Genomic DNA, 17,137 nt, shown 5'->3' on the forward strand with positions numbered 1-17,137 from the left:
CGCACTCCAGCCTGGACAACAGAGCAAGACTCCGTCTCAAATAAAAAAAAAAAGTTATCCGCCCTCCCCAGCCTCCCGAGTAGCTAGGACTACAAGCATGCATCACTATGTCTGGCTTTTTTTTTTTTTTTTTTTTTAAGTTTTCTGTAAAGACGGGGTCTCGCTACGTTGTCCAGGATGGTCTCAAACTCCTGGGCTCAAGCGATCCTCCTGCTTTGGCCTCCCAAAGTGCTGGCAATACAGGCATGAGCCACCGCGCCAGGCCATGTTGCTGAATTTGGAAAGTGGGGCAAAGAATCATGCAAAAAATTAAGAAAACCAAAACGCAACTAAGGCGAATTCATTTGCATTTTTTTTTCCCAGAGACACTTTCTAAGACACGAACCTCTCTCTTAGGCGAACCTATTCCAGGGCGCCCTTCATTTTCATTTCTTGAAACAACAGCCTTGCAGGCCGAGCCGCGGTTCCCGAGAACTCGGCTGCCACCCGGAGCAGGTTGCATGGACCCAGGAGAGCGAGCGGCCCTGCTCTGCCAGCTTCGGCCAATCAGAGGCCAGGGAGCGGCGGGCGTGGCGTGGGGCGGTGCGCGGGGCTGGGCGGTGGCTGAGGCGCCTGTTCTCGCGTGGTCGCTGGGTCTGCGTCTTCCCGGGCCAGTGTGCTGAGCTCTCCGTGTCGCCGCTGCCGCCCGCGCCTGGCCTACCGCAGCACTCCCGGCTGCACGCTCTGCTTGGCCTCGCCATGCCGGTGGACCTCAGCAAGTGGTCCGGGCCCTTGAGCCTGCAAGAAGTGGACGAGCAGCCGCAGCACCCGCTGCATGTCACCTACGCCGGGGCGGCGGTGGACGAGCTGGGCAAAGTGCTGACGCCCACCCAGGTACACCGGACTGCGGGCGTGCAGCGAGCCGCCCGGCGCGGAGGCCTGTGCCAGCCGCCTGGGTGGGACCCAGCCGAGACAGGGCCAGGGGCGGTGGGGAGGTTCAGCCTGCGTGTGTCGAGGCCCCCCAGGCCAGAGGTCCCCGGGTCCATGTCCCATGCCTGGGGGCCACCCCGAGCACCGGGAACCCGGCCTGTGGCGTAGCCGGGCAGGTTCGGCCTGCGGCAGAAATTCATTCACTTTTCCCGGGCTTCAGGCCCAAGAGGGACCTAGGTCCGGAAACAGGCCGGATCCCCCTCTCCCCCGACAGGGCAGGGCGCTGGAGAGGGACGTCGCTGGGACGGAGTAGGCTGTGGCCGCCCGGACGTCCCCAGAGCTTCCCTTAGGGCCTCAGCATTTTAGGCCTCGTTTTGGAGGGCTGAAGCCCCACGCGAGAGCCTGTGACGCATTATGTAACTGGCGATGAGCGCGCCGGCCGATTTCTCCTTTGTTAAATCGGTCAGGAGCGTGCAGCCGGAACGCTGGAGGGCAAAGGTTTAGTTTTGCTGTTTGACCTCAAGGCCCACGGCTGGGGCTGCCGAAAGTGAAGAAACTAGATTTGCAGACGCCACTGCTAGTTGGTTATGAAACTCCGGGCAACAGTGTAAAATAAACTGCCCTGACCTTACATTGTTTTGGATGTTCACAGAATTTAATTTTTTTGGATGTTTAAATATGTAGTGCCCATCTAACACAGCCTCCCTTTCCCTGCTCCCTGCCCGCCTCTCATCACCTTGGCTTTCTGCTTTTCTCTGCACTTTGAAACAGTTAATGCAGATTTCACTTTAGCAAGCTCCAGGTAACCTCCTGATCACCAAATCCACTAACGCTGTGATTCCGGACAGACAATGTAAGGGTGTCGTTGAGAGGGGGACTCAGTGCCAGGGTTGGAATCCCAGCCTCATCTGTTTCTGTTAATAGTGTGCTGGGATACTAGCCCCATGGTGGTGTTGGGACTGAAATAATACACAGCCTGGGCAACATAGCAAGACCCCAACTCTACAAAAAAAAAATTGGCCAGGTGTGATGGTGTGAGCATGTAGTTCCCAGCTGCTCAGGAGGCTGAGGTAGGAGGATCGATCGATTGAGCACTGGAGGTTGAGGCTACAGTGAGCCTTGATAGCGTCACTACACTCCGGCCTGAGTGACAGAAGGAGACCTAGTCTCGAATAAAATAAATAACGTATATAAAACTCCAGCTCCTGGCTCTTAGAGTCAATACAGGGTCATTGATTTTATTAAAAATCTATTCTGTTTTGTCTTTGGAGAGTCTGAGATCAAAGAAAGAGTACTGGTTTCTTCAGCATTTCTTGTTTTTGAGACAGAGTCTCACTGTCACCCAGGCTGGAGTGCAGTGGGGTGATCTTAGCTCACTGCAGCCTCTGCCTCCCCAGCTCAGGTGATCCTCCTACCTCAGCCTCCCGAGTAGCTGGGATTACAGGTGCCCACCACCATGCCCAGCTGAGTTTTGTATTTTTAGTAGAGGCAGGTTTCACCGTGTTGGCCAGGCTGGTCTCGAACCCCTGACCACAAGTGATCCTCTCTCCTAGGCCTCCCAAAGTGCTGGGATTACAGGCGTGAGCCACCACACCCAGCCAGTTTCTTCATTTCTGACCTTTTTACTCCAAACTGGTTCCTTCATACAGGTTAAGAATAGACCCACCAGCATTTCGTGGGATGGTCTTGATTCAGGGAAGCTCTACACCTTGGTCCTGACAGATCCGGATGCTCCCAGCAGGAAGGATCCCAAATACAGGTGAGAGTTGGAAAAGACGAGAAGAGCAGGTCATGCAGACATGACTTATCGGGTGTAAGTCCCTTGCTGGACATGGAGAAGTAGACCTGGTTTGGGAGGCCCCCACCCATGCTTAGGCCAGAGAGTGCCTTTCCTGCCCTTCTGCCCCCTACAGCGGGTGTCTGTAACTCACAGCCAAGAGCCATATGCACCTGTGGGCTGTTTTTGTACAGCCCCATGAACTAAGAATGGTTTTTACATTTTTATTTAGTTATTTATTTTTTATTTTTTTGAGACAGAGTCTCAGTCACCCAAGATGGAGTGCAGTGGCATGATCTTGGCTCACTGCAACCTCCACCTCCCGGGTTCAAGTGATTCTCATGCCTCAGCTTCCCAAGTAGCTGGAATTACAGGCACCCACCACCATGCCTGGCCAATTTTTGTATTTTTAGTAGAGACGGGGTTTCACCTTGTCCAGGCTGCTCTCGAACTCCTGACCTCAGGTGATCTGCCCGCCTCAGTCTCCCAAAGTGCTGGGGTTACAGGTGTGAGCCACCATGCCCGGCCTGGTTTTTACATTTTTAAATGATTGGTGAAAAATTGAAAGAAGAATAGTGCTTTGTGATGTGGAAACTACACAAAATTTACATGTCAGTGTCCATCAGTTACATTTTATTGGAGCACAGCTATGTTCGTCTGTGGCTGCTTTCATGCTGCCAAGGCCAAGTTGAATAGTTGCAACAGAGACTGTGGCCCCCAAAGCTTAACACATTTATTCTCTGGCCTTTTAATGGAAAGTTTGCTGGCCTTTGCTCTAGAAAATGTCAGAGGGTGGGAGGGGCTGGGTCTGCTCTTCTGCAAACACATGAGGTTCGTGCTGGCCTCTAAGAAAGTGAGGACTGGGCCGGGTGTGGTGGCTCACGCCTGTAGTCCCAACACTTTGGGAGGCCGAGTCGGGTGGATCACGAGGTCAGGAGTTCAAGACCAGTCTGGCCAACATGGTGAAACCCCGGCTACTAAAAATACAAAAACTAGCCAGGCATGGTGGCAGGCGCCTGTTACCCCAGCTACTCGGGAGCCTGAGGCAGAGAATTGCTTGAACCCAGGAGGCGGAGGTTGCAGTGAGCTGAGATCGTGCCACTGCATTCCAACGTGGGCGACAGATCGAGACTCTGTCTCAAAAAAAAAAAAAAAAAAAAAAAACAAAGGACTGTTGTTCGTGGCTGTGTTCTGGCACTCAGCATGTTCTCGATGCCCAGTTGCTGGCTGTGCAGTGAATGTTCCCTGATCTCCTGTGATGCTGACATCCCGTGTTTCTTCATGCAGAGAATGGCATCATTTCCTGGTGGTCAACATGAAGGGCAATGACATCAGCAGTGGCACAGTCCTCTCCGATTATGTGGGCTCGGGGCCTCCCAAGGGCACAGGTTAGTAAAGATTGTTTTTGGTGGGAAGTTGGGGAGGGAGCCTGGGGGCACATTAGGATTGGCCCAATGCTTTTTTCTTTTCTTTTGAGAGCCCTTAACCCTGCTGGAAATAGCATCTCAGCTCACCTCTAGGGCAGCTGCCTTCAGGGCACACATTCAGACCTGCGGGAGTGTCAGGTGGCTAGAGCCTTGGGTTCTGGACAGATGGACCCTCTGTGTAGAATTGCCTCTGCACCTCTAGCCCTTTAGCAAGCAGGGAAGTCGGCGAGAGGGAAGCACTGTTGCAGAAAGCTTAGCATGGCCTTTTGGGGCTGCAGTGGGTGGAATACACGGTTAAACTATCTCAAGCCTTTGCCCGGGGTGATCTTTGTTTCTAATTGTATAAAAAAATTCAGAAATGATCATAGTTTCCAAATTAACTATATAAGGTTGCCCTCCGTATTTGTTTCTGAAAAAGTCTAGTTTGGTATATTGAAAAAAGATTTGGAAGACTTCAGTAGAACTATATTGAAGGCGCGCACACACACACACACATTGTATTGTGTTATAGCTATTATATATAAAATACATGTAGATATCTAGAGATAGAAAGAGAAAGACCACCGTATTGAAACTTTCCAGGTTGGGTAAGTGCTGCCTAAGCTGATGGTGAGAGATGCATTCTTATTTCCTGGTGTTCAGTTCAGGATGTTTCCATTTGGTGGAACTGTCACAATCCTAGCTTTTGTACAGCTTATCCAGCCAGGAGTTAACATGAAGAGGTACAAGAACATCTCTGACATGGACTCATGTTTTCTCTGTAGACCCGGAAGCATCAGATGCCTTTAAACCCTCTCACGCATGCATAGTAGACGGTAAAGGGACAGATTTCCCAGGGACATAGTAAGTTCTCTAGGGCAGTTATAAAATTAGGCAGCTTAATTATGGGAAGCTTACCCATGAGAATAAAGCAGTTCTCTCAAGTAAGAACTATGTTCTAATTTTTTTTTTTTTTTTGAGACGGAGTCTTGCTGTCTCCCAGGCTGGAGTGCAGTGGCACCATCTCGGCTCACTGCAAGCTCCGCCTCCTGGGTTCAAGTGATCCTCCCACCTCTGCCTCCTGGGTAGCTGGGATTACAGACACGTGCCACCTGGGATTACAGACACGTGCCACCATGCCTGCCTAATTTTTGTATTTTTAGTAGAGACGGGGTTTCACCATCTTGGCCAAGCTGGTCTCGAACTCCTGACCTCAAGTGATCCACCTGCCTTAGCCTCTCAAAGTGCTGGGATTACACGTGTGAGCCACTGCGCCCCCTCCATCTTAACCATTTTTAAGTGTACACTACAGTAGTGTTAACTACATTCACGTTGGTTTTTTTTTTTTTTTTTTTTTTTGAGATAGGGTCTTACTGTGTCCCCTAGGCTGGAGTGTAGTGGCACGTTTTCAGCTCACTGCAGGGCTCAGCTCACCTCCTGGGCTCAAGCAACCCTCCTACTTCATTCTCCCGAGAAGCTGGGACTACAGGCACAGGCTACCACATCCAGCAAATTTTTGTATTTCTAGTAGAGACGGGGTTTCGCCATATTGCCCAAGCTGGTCTCAAATTCCTCCTACTGGACTCAGGCGACCCTCCCACCTTGGCCTCCCAAAGTCCTGGGATTATAGGTGTGAGCTACCATGCCCGGCCACTACATTCACATTGTTGTGAAACAGATCTCTAGATTTTTCATCTTCCCCAACAGAAACCCTGTCCCCATTGAACAACAGCTCCCCATTTCCCTTCCCCTAGCCCCGGCAGCCACCATTCCACTTTCTGTTGCAGCGTTTGTCTACTTTAGATACCTCGTGGAATTGTACAGTATTTGTCTTGCGACTGGCTAATTTCACTAATGTGATGTTCGCAAGGTTCTGTGGTGTAGCATGTGTCTGAATTTCTTTTTAAGGCTGAATAGTCCTAGAGTAACACAGAGGAGTAAAGAAAAAATAAAAGGCTGGATAACATTCTGTTGTGTGTATAAACCACATTCTGATCATCTTTTCATCCATCAGTGGACAATTGGGTTGCTTCTGCTTCTTAGCTATTGTGAATACTGCTGCATTGAACATGGGTGTGCAAATATTTAAACAACTTTTTAAAAAATAACTTTGTTTCTAGCCGGGCGCAGTGGCTCACAGCTGTAATCCCAGCACTTTGGGAGGGCGAGATGGGTGGATCACTTGCGGTCAGGAGTTTCGCCAACATGGCGAAACCTGGTCTCTACTAAAAATACAAAAACAAAACAAAACAAAACAAAACTGGGTGTGGTGGCGTGTACCTGTAATCCCAGCTACTCAGGAGGCTGAGGCAGGAGAATCACTCGAACCCGGGAGGCTGAGGTTGCAATGAGCCGAGATCACGCCACTGCACTCCACGCCTAGGCAACAGAGTGAGACTCCATCTCAAAAAAAAAAAAAAAAACAAACCCACTTTTTAAAAAAATAAAAGCTCATGGGACCTATTTGCATCCAGTCCATCGTTGAAGCTTGTAGAAAGCTGCTTAAAGTGAGTCTGGGTCACTTAGGAGCAGGTCTCCAGTTTTCTAAGGAAGTAAGTTTTGGAGGTAGAAAGAAAATGTTCTCCTTTATCCTGGAGGCTCGATTGTGGTATGGTGGGCCCTGGTCATTGATTTGCTTTGCCCTTAATTGGTTTCTCCTACCTGACAGAAGTGAATGGGTGTTCTGACGGGAGGTGGTGGGTGGTGACTTGAGATGGGCCGGGAGCCTGAAGTGGGATGAATGAAGAGCACGGAGCCTCGTGGGAGGCGAGGATAAGGGGGTGCAGAGGCATGATCCCACAGGCCAGGAGAGGCTGGAACTAAGGGCTTGGGCTTGACACCAGTTACAGCAGGGGTCTAACACATTCTATTAGGTTGATGCAAAAGTAATTGTGGTTTTTGCCATCAATATGTTAATTGCCATTAAATGTTAATTTGCACCAAATACCTGTCTGGACCCTCGGTGTCCTCCTTATAAATGGTGTGGTCTGGGTGCCTCCATGTTGAAACATTTGATAAAAGCGGATGATGTCCCCATCTCAAGTGCTGGGCTGTGTGCACATCTTCCCTCTGCCTCTCCCCACAGGCCTCCACCGCTATGTCTGGCTGGTTTACGAGCAGGACAGGCCGCTAAAGTGTGACGAGCCCATCCTCAGCAACCGATCTGGAGACCACCGTGGCAAATTCAAGGTGGCGTCCTTCCGTAAAAAGTATGAGCTCAGGGCCCCAGTGGCCGGCACGTGTTACCAGGCCGAGTGGGACGACTATGTGCCCAAACTGTACGAGCAGCTGTCTGGGAAGTAGGGGGTTAGCTTGGGGACCTGAACCTACCTGGAGGCCCCAAGCCATGTTCCCCAGTTCAGTGTTGCATGCATAATAGATTTCTCCTCTTCCTGCCCCCCCTTAGCACGAGTGAGACCTGACCAGATGGTGGTTGAGGATGACTTTTCCTGCTGCCTGGCCTTTATAATTTTACTCACTCACTCTGATTTATGTTTTGATCAAATTTGAACTTCATTTTGGGGGGTATTTTGGTACTGTGATGGGGTCATAAAATTGTTAATCTGAAAATAGCAACCCAGAATGTAAAAAAGAAAAAATTGGGGGGAAAAAGACCAGGTCTACAGTGATAGAGCAAAGCATCAAAGACTCTTTAAGGGAGGTTTAAAAAAAAAAAAAAAAGATTGGTTGCCTCTGCCTTTGTGATCCTGAGTCCAGAACGGTACACAATGTGTTTTAATGGTGATGTCACTCACCTAGACAACCAGAGGCTGGCATTGAGGCTAACCCCCAACACAGTGCATCTCAGATGCCTCAATAGGCATCAGTATGTCGCTCTGGTCCCTTTAAAGAGCAATCCTGGAAGAAGCAGGAGGGAGGGTGGCTTTGCTGTTGTTGGGACATGGCCATCTAGACTGGCAGCAGTGCTCGCTGACAGCTTGGGAGGAAACCTTAAATCTGTGTTTGCTAAATTGATCGTTCTTCATGGGAGTAAGAAAAGCTGGTCTGGAGTTGCTGAACATTGCATTAATTGTGCTGTTTGCTTATAATTGAATAAAAATAGAAACCTGAATGAAAGAACCGAGTCCCTAGATGTTTTGTTCTATTGGGTATGGGTTTCATAAGTGTGAGAAGTCAAGTCTCAGGGTGAGTCGTCTCCGTGACCAGCAAGTAACAGCTGGGACTTGTTCCAGGGGCCATACGGAGGGTCTGTGCCTCTACATGTGCCATTAACCCACAGCAGGAGCAAACAGTTCAGACTTGAGGTTTCTAAAAAAAAATCATAAAACGTGAGACCGAGTCTTACTGCCCAAAAAGCACCTTTGCTTCAAGTGGTCCTTTTGACCCGAGAAGGATGTTCTAAAGAAGCTGGCTGAAAACCTTCCCCCTTGGTGAAGTCTGGCACGGACACCGTAACAATGCCCAAGAAGTAGCCTGCACTTTCCGTTCTGATGTGTTATTCACAGAGAATCAGTACCAAAGAGGTGCGCAGGGTAGGAGGGTGAGAAGGTCACGGTCTCATGCCATCTGATGTACCAAAAGAAAGGAAAGGAGGTGTTTGAAGGTACAAATCACTGTGATTTGGTCTCTGCGATGCAAAGGGGGGATCCTGAATCAGGCCTGACAGGTGCTAATGACTGGCCCTTCCCCATCTTTCACTGCAGTACTTTTTTCTCTGAAAAAACTTGGAAATGTTGCCTTGCTGGAAGCACATAAGGTAGATTTAAGTTTTATTTTATTTCATTTTATTTTTTTATTTTATTTTTATTTTTATTTTTTTTTATTTTTTTGAGACGGAGTCTTGCTCTGTCCCCCAGGCTGGAGTGCAGTGGCGTGATCTCGGCTCACTGCAAGCTCCGCCGCCCGGGTTCATGCCATTCTCCTGCCTCAGCCTCCCGAGTAGCTGTGACTACAGGCGCCCGCCAACACGTCCGGCTAATTTTTTGTATTTTTAGTAGAGACGGGGTTTCACCGTGTTAGCCAGGATGGTCTCGATCTCCTGACCTCGTGATCCGCCTGCCTCGGCCTCCCAAAGTGCTGGGATTACAGGCTTGAGCCACCGCGCCCAGCGTAAGTTTTATTTTTTTTATTTTTTTGAGATGGAGTCTCGCCCTGCCACCCAGACTGGAACGCAGTGGAAAAATCTCGGCTCACCGCAACCTCCACTTTCTGAGTGGGTTCAAGTGATTCTCCTGCCTCAGCCTTCTGAGTAGCTAGGATTACAGGCATCATCACCACTATGCCCAGCTAATTTTGTATTTTTAGTAGAAAAGGGGTTTTGCCATGTTGGCCAGGCGGCTCTCAAACTCCTGACCTCCTGATCTCCTGACCTGCTTTGGCCTCAAAGTGCTGGGATTACAGGCATGAGCCACCATGCCAAGCCTGGAAGTTTGTTTTTTTGTTTTTTGTTTTTTTTACTTTAGAGTTTTAAAATTCGTTTTTTTACGTAGTAAGATTTTGTTGAACACAAGTTATAAATAAAACAACTGTCAGCCGGGCGTCGTGGCTCACGCCTGTAATCCCAGCACTTTGGGAGGCTGAGGTGGGTGGATGAACTGAGGTCAGGAGTTCAAGACCAGCCTGGCCAACATGGTAAAACACCATCTCTACTAAAAATACAAAAATTAGCTGGACATGGTGGTGGGCGCTTGTAATCCCAGCTACTAGGGAGGCTAAGGCAGGAGAATCGCTTGAGCCTGGGAGGCGAGGTTGCAGTGAGCTGTGATCGCGCCATTGCACTTGAGCCTGGGTGACAAGAGCAAAACTCCTCTGTCTCAAAAAAAAAAAAACTGTCCTGTTGACCTTGAAAATAAATGTAAAGTCTGGGCATGGAGGCTCATACCTGTAATCCCAGCACTTTGTGAGGCCAAGGTGGGGCAGATCACCAGCCTGGGCAACATGGCAAAACCCCTATCTCTCTAAAAAAATGCAAAAATTAGCCCGATGTGTGGACTCATTCCTGTAGTCCCAGCTACTAGGGAGGCTGAGGTGGGAGGATCACTTGAGGTCAGGAGGTCAAGGCTGCAGTAATTCCAGCTACTTGGGAGGTAGAGGCAGAAGAACTGCTTAAACCTGGGAGGTGGAGGATGCAGTGAACCAAGATCAGGCCACTGCACTCCAACCTGGGTGACTCCATCTAAAAAAAAAAAAAAGAAAAAGAAAAACACATTAATACTAACATGGAACTGAAGAGAAAAAAAATACATATATATGAGAAGGCAGTAGTCATCTTAGAAAGAAGGGTGATGCCTTCTTCAACTGGTATGTGATGTGAACTTGCCCAAGGGCGGCTAGGAAGTGGGTGACCCCCTTTTCTGAACTCAACTCTGGCCTCAAGGTCCAGCTGATAACCACCGGGCCCACTGGGTCACAAATTCCAGCTTCCTCATTTTAAAAAACATCAGGGTTGCAGGGGGTTGTCAGCCTGTCTTATTTACCTCACAGGGTTGTTGGAGGACAAAATCATCTTTTGTTGGGACTAATAGTTAATGTATGTAAGTGACTAAACTTGGCCTGATTGTCATATAAGAACAAAGTACAAAAGTCCAGTTTCCTCAGCCCTGTTTCCTCACTGCAGCCTCCGCCTCCTGGGTTCAAGCGATTCTCCTGCCTCAGCCTTCCTAGTCCCCCTGCCTTCCTTACTGCCTCCTCAGGCAGGTACTAGGAGGAGTTGGACAACTCTGTCCATAGCAGGTGTTAGGAGCAGGGACCCACATCTCTGCTTCCTGGTAACTGCCCTGGGACACATCCCTGACAAACTTGCGCAGTGGGACTTTTTTTTGAGACTGAGTCTCATTCTGTTGCTCAGGCTGGAGTGCAGTGGTACAATCTTGGCTCACTGCAATCTCCGCCTCCTGGGTTCAAGCGATTCTCCTGTCTCAGCCTCCCTAGTAGCTGGGATTACAGGCGCCCACCACCACGCCCGGCTGATTTTTGTATTTTTAGTAGAGACGGGGTTTCACCATGTTGGCCAGGCTGGTCTCAAACTTCTGACCTCCGGTGATCCACCCACCTCGGTCTCCCAAAGTGCTGGGATTACAGCTGTGAGCCGCCGAGACCTTTTCTAAAGAGAGCACCTACAATCTCAGACATAGGGCCCTTTCCCAAACTAGCTAGACATTTCTCACCACAGTGAGAAATGGATCAAAGAGGCTACAGGAAGCTTTTCTACCCTACTGAAGATGGAATACCTCTTTGGGTATAGATAGACAGGTCTCGATTCAGACCCCACCCTGCCACTTACTCTGGAGTGAGCTTATTTCTTCATTTGTGAAATCCTAGTGTTCCATCATGTGGCAAGCATAAGCACGCCATTGATGTTATCTGTTTCTCTAACCCTTTCCAGTATTATTTTCAGATGTACCTAATATAGAAACTCCAATGAACAGAGGTACTTAGGAAACACAATTATCACTGAGTGTGATGTTTCAAAAGGTTTTGGGGTTGGGATTAACCCATGTTGATAATTATTTTTTAATTTTATGAGTATACCTTTCTGCTTTAGCCTATCAGAGTGAACATGATTGGTCACATTTGTCTCTGACACATGAACATCCTGTAGGAAACAAGAATGATCTTTAGGTCATCATATTTTTTTTTTTTTTTTTTGAAACAGAGTTTCACTGTTGTTGCCCAGGCTGGAGTGCAGTGGCGCAATCTTGGCTCACTGCAACCTCCGCCTCCCACTTTCAAGCGATTCTCCTGCCTCAGCCTCCCAAGTAGCTGGGATTACAGGCACCCGCCATTATGCCCAGCTAATTTTTGTATTTTTAGTAGAGACGGGGTTTCACCATGCTGGCCAGGCTGGTCTTGAACTCTTGACTTGAGGTGATCCACCCACCTCAGCCTTCCAAAGTGCTGGGCCCACCCCAGGTCATCATATTCTAAAGAGCAATTTCCAGGAGTGTCCAAGGGAGACAACACAGTCATGGGTTCTTAGTTTCTGTTTCTGGTTGGGCCAGTAAAGCCCCTTCCTTGTCCCCCTTTTCCATTTATCACTAGACACAGAAACCAAAAACCATAGCTTCAGGCTGCCAAAAGCCTAAAACAAAACAAAACAGAGTAACAGCAAAATAAGGTGGGTTGGGCAAGCCTGATAGAGGCTTAAGCATATGGGATCTTACTGAGATTGTCCTGACTCCCAAATCATATCCCTGAAATTTTATATTTTTTACTATCTCATTGTTTTACATGTAAAATTATTCTAATAAAAGCAGAATATAAGGGGAGAGGGATCTTACAGTGGGATCATTTCAAATATTTCATTATAGTGCCTTCTCCACAGCCTGCTTTTCTTTAAGGGTGCCCAATTTCTCTCTTCAGCAATGCATGCTTCTATGCACGACTGGCACGTGGGGGGTTTTGTGTGTGTGTGTGCGTGCGTGTGCACACGTGCATGCATGCCTTCTATTCTTTAGGACAGAAAGGTGCAGTTAACCACGTGCCCACATCAAATGGTGCAACGCTATCTTCACCCCCATAGAGGAACTTGGAAGACAGAGCTTTACCTGAAAGTCTTGAATGGCTCTTCTTGGAGCGACCGAGGCTATGGAGAACAGTTTCAGGAGGGTGGCTGTCCCTCTGAATTGTGAACTGGTGAACCTAGAAGGGAAACCTCCTGCTACAATAACACAGCAAGGCGATGTGATGAACACTTTTATTTACAAATATAATTAAAAGCTCTGACAGTTATCATGCTCTTCCTTGGAACCTGAAAAATGTTTCGTTTTGTTTTTAAAGTGCATGCAAAAGAAGTAAAGCCTTTTTTTTTTTCATCATTTTTTATTGTAAGAAAATACACAGTTTGAAAGTGTGAATAATGCAATATTTATGACCAAGAAATGGGACTTAGGAAGGGGAAGGGAAATAAAGAAAAAGATCAAGATGATCTGATTGAGAGACAGTGCTGAACTCCAAATACTGAATTGGAAAAGGAGGGAGGTGGGGAGGAACAGGAGGAGGAAGTAAAAAAATTTGATCAGAGAAACAGTTAAAATACAATATGAAAATAAGTAATACCTCTCCTTAAATTCCTTCTATACACAAAATACACGATTTGCCAAAGCCCAATTTGTGCTACTGGGATTCTGTGAGCTCCTTAAGTGTATTCACATCCTCTGCAACAGCAGAAAATGATTATGATACAATCAGAATATGCTGAAGACAAGTTAAACTCTTGCCAGCAGGTTCTTAAAAATCACAAGATCTCTTCACCCCACCCACCCCCCATCCCCAAAAAAGTAATAATATGTCACCACTGATATGTACATCACAATTAGTTTCTGTAAAATGTATCAAATTTTCAATCTTTAATAAAACTTTGTTTTTTTTTTATTCCTGATGAATAAATACCAAAAAAATAAAATAAAATAAAATAATGCAGCAGCTAGTTAAGGTGTAAGGCTGCGGATATTGTGTCTCTCTCCCCCTTGGCATTTATTATTATTTTTTTTTGCTTTACTTTCACAGATTGGTGGTAATGAGTGATTGCTTAAAGCAATATACATCCACTTTTTTTGTGTTGGTTTATTGGTTTTGTTAAAACTGTCTCCAAAGTTTTCACTGAAACATTTTGAATCACATCAATACTGTGACGTGTACTATGAATAGAAGAGACGGCCAGGTTTTGGCCAGCACTGAAAGTTGACACGGGGGGAGGAAGGGGGCCCCTGATGGAGTAAGAATAAACAGGCACTAGTCCGACACGATGTCAGTAAGAGTAAGAGAGAGAGAGAGAGTGAGAGCAACGCCCGTTAAAATGGGGAATGTGGTTTTGCAGGGTCTGAATTTTTTTCTGTTTTCTTTTTTTTTTTTGTAAATGGCAAAAAATTTAATCTCATCTATAGTCCTCCTTAGGAAAATCTAATGTAACCAAATTCCCAAATCCCATTCTGAGGCTCTCCATGTCAAAAGTTTCAATCTCTCGCTCTTGCCTTTCCAATAGGTTCTTTATTCTCTCGCTGCGTTCCTTCTGAAGGGCAGCCAGCTCCTCTTCAATCTGAAACAAGCACAACGCAGTTCTTAATGGAAGGCATCTCCTAACAGGCACCCACATGCACACGATACACCCATAGGCACACATATGACATGCACACACACATAGGCACACATATGAAGTGCGCACACACACACACACACAGGAACTAAGGGAGGACCGAGGAAGGCTGGCCGAGTCCTGTGATCAATGCATCTAAATCATTATATTTAAAACTTGCTCACAAGAATAAAAATGTTTGGGGTCCACCTGGGGCTGGCAATGCCATTCTAGCAAGCCCAGCAGCTGGGCGGATCTAGGTCAGTGTCCTGTGTTAGGGGATGGCTCACAAGAAGCTAAAAGACACTCAAGCACAATTGCATTGTGCTGCTTTCCCACAGAGAGCCAAATGCCTCCTGGGTCATTAGTAATTTAGTTCTAGAACAGGAGCTGGGAAAATAGTCTGTTACGTTGGTCTCAGGGAACTACTGGAAGAAAGTGCAAATCACTGGTTAAGCAAATAAATGCTTAACAGCTTTGAGATGCCCTATGAAATCTTTTCTACTTCATATTCCTCAGAATATCTAAAGCAATGAATATTTCAGTTGGGATAACATTTATTATGCATGGCAATATCAGCCTATCATCATTTTAATTTTTTTTTAAAGAGCCCTGCTGGTGATTTCTCTTGGTTTAAAAATCGCTGAAAAGTCAAATCTATTATACATTTGGCTTCCTCGTGCCATTTGGCAGCCCTGCTATCAGCTCACAGTACCTTTCAGGTGTCACATCAATCCCCCCAGCAACCCACATCATTCCTCTGGCTGGGAACATTGAGGGTTTCCTAGCAGAGTAGCAGAAAGACTTAGGATGTGGGGTCAGACATGCGTGCCTTGGTGTTTCAGCCTGTAGAATGGGGACAATGCCTAACTCACAAGGGTACCAGTAGCATAAAGCAGATAAGTGAAAAGTGCCCAGTTTAATCTCCAACTAAGGAAGGCTGCATATATGGCAGTTCCCTCAGCCATGCCCCCTTCCACCCAGTGGCACGGGACCCCCAGTAATGCTCTCATACCTTCTGCTCAAGATGTGCTCTGCGCAGAGACACTCTCTGCTCTAGCTTCTGGAGCTCACGTTCATGTTGTGCCTCTGTTTGCATCTTGATTTTGCTCTGGTAGGCGTTGAGCAGCTCCATTTCCTGCTGGAGCTGTAGCCTCAAGGCCTGGCATTCTGCTTCTTGAGCCTCATCTAGCCGTAACTGCGGGCACAGAAGACACACACGGTCATGCACCCTTGCCTACAGCCCTTGGTGGCCTACAGCCCTTGGTGACTACTGGAAGAGGTTTCCTCATTTGGACTGAAATTGGTTGCCCCCTCAAAAACACAGATGCTCTGGGTACATTCAGAGTTAGGAATCAAAAACAGTCAAGTCTGCCCAATGGGCTACAATACCAAACACATTCTTTTCAGTATCACCTGAAACCACAGCAGCAGTCGTCAGGAAGGCTACACCTGTGGGCTTTGGAAGGTAGGCTCCTGGGCTTGAATTATAGCTACACCAACCACTTGTGTGTGTTACACCTTGGCACATTACCTACCTCTCTAGATCTCATGTGTTTCATCCTCAAGAAAATAACAAGAATAGTTCCTATTGCCTGAGATTGGTGGGAGGATTAAATGAAAGAATTCATATAAAATCCTAGGCACAGTTCTCAATGCATTACAAGTGTTCAATAAATAGTAGTGGTTATCATTATTTTGGTTTCAACTGATCATGTCCTTATTTCAAGATCTTTAACCCTAAAATCATTTAGATATACTTAGCTCTAAAAAATTGATTCCAATTTCCATAAAACTTGAGGAATATACCACAGTACTGTTATGCTCCAAGTAGTAATGTTGGCACCTATTGTTGGCTATAAAGGTTACATTGCTAGCCAGCCAATCCAAAACTCCAAGTGGTTCAAAATCTCTTCCCTGGCTGGTGGCTCACCTGTGTTATCTCAGTGCTTTGGGAGGCCACGGTGTGAGGACTGCTTGAGGCCTGGCGTTCAATACTAGCCTGGGAAATATTGTGAGACCCCCATCTATACAAAGATTTTTTAAAAAAATTAGCAGGCATGGTGGCATGTGCCTGTAGTCCCAGCTACTTTGGGAGGCTGAGGCAGAAGAATTTCTTGGACCCAGGAGTTCGAGGCTGCAGTGGGCTATGATCACACCACTGCACTCCAGCTTGGGAGACAGAGACTTTGTCTCATAAAAAAAAAAATCTCTTCCCCACAGAGGGTAGGTAGGCTTGATAATTTTAAGAGGCATAACTGCTTTGAAGCAGTGCCCGAACTTTGTCTTATACAAGATACCCAGATCCTGTGTGGAGAATGAACCAAGTAGAAGTGCCAGCTTCTCAAAGCACAGTGGAAGGTTTCGGACCATCAGCAGGACAGTGTTTAGGAATGATGACCCCTGGTCGCAGGCTTGCTTTGGTCCAATTTTGGCAGGCCCACAGTTTGGCTGAGAACTATGAGATTAGAACCCTTGGATCAGTCCATCTACCCTGAGCTTATCTGTGTTTCCATATTGACAACTTTTCCATGATACTTATTTTCCACCTTATGTACAATTTGTGACAATATACATATCTTGATTGAAAAATTATTTTGAAATGTTATATTAAAATAGTTTTAGATATTTGCATGTGTCTTCTTTTAGTACTTCTGGAGAAACATACTATAGAGATTAAAGGAACATAAAATAAATTATGTAATCATATTTCCAAGGTACCTTCTAAAAATTAATCCTAACCAGGTTTCATTAAAACCCTTAAAGAGGATGGATAGTTCTCATTTTCCCAGTAAGGAATGAAGGGATAAGAGACACTAGACACAATACATAGTCTTTGGCAGGAACAGACTCACAGGTAAATGTCAAAGGATTTACTGGCTCCCAGTGAGGGTTGTTATTGATTCCCTCTTGATACGGGAGGTTCCTTATCAGTAAAGGCAGTGAAAGTCCTGTTCTTTTCTATTTGTCTGCATTAGTTGCTGTAAGCCCCGGCTAAGTGGGTGAGAGGTT

At 46.8% G+C, this 17,137-nt stretch overlaps 2 protein-coding genes across 5 annotated transcripts in view; one reads left to right on the plus strand and one right to left on the minus strand.

Moving 5' to 3' along the window:
* The first annotated feature begins 391 nt into the window (after window positions 1–391).
* Window positions 392–8,169, plus strand: PEBP1 (phosphatidylethanolamine binding protein 1). The gene is made up of 4 exons (XM_030821483.1): window positions 392–873; window positions 2,559–2,668; window positions 3,974–4,074; window positions 7,178–8,169. Exons 1-4 carry the CDS (start codon window positions 739–741, stop codon window positions 7,393–7,395), a joined length of 564 nt encoding a protein of 187 aa, XP_030677343.1. The 5' UTR covers window positions 392–738; the 3' UTR covers window positions 7,396–8,169.
* A 4,565-nt stretch (window positions 8,170–12,734) lies between these two features.
* Window positions 12,735–17,137, minus strand: part of TAOK3 (TAO kinase 3) — a 223,683-nt gene continuing 219,280 nt past the window's right edge. For 3 of the 4 annotated variants that reach the window (XM_030821486.1, XM_030821484.1, XM_030821485.1), the window contains 2 exons: window positions 15,141–15,323; window positions 12,741–14,089 (listed from right to left, as the gene is read on the minus strand). In XM_030821486.1, the coding sequence (XP_030677346.1) occupies window positions 13,928–14,089; window positions 15,141–15,323 (345 nt within the window). In that variant the 3' untranslated portion in view covers window positions 12,741–13,927. Of the gene's footprint in view, window positions 14,090–15,140; window positions 15,324–17,137 lie in introns of all 4 variants that reach the window. The other variant, XM_003274452.2, reaches the window with a different exon arrangement.

The sequence above is a fragment of the Nomascus leucogenys genome, chromosome 10, assembly GCF_006542625.1.
Source record: "Nomascus leucogenys isolate Asia chromosome 10, Asia_NLE_v1, whole genome shotgun sequence".
NCBI classification, from domain to species: domain Eukaryota; kingdom Metazoa; phylum Chordata; class Mammalia; order Primates; family Hylobatidae; genus Nomascus; species Nomascus leucogenys.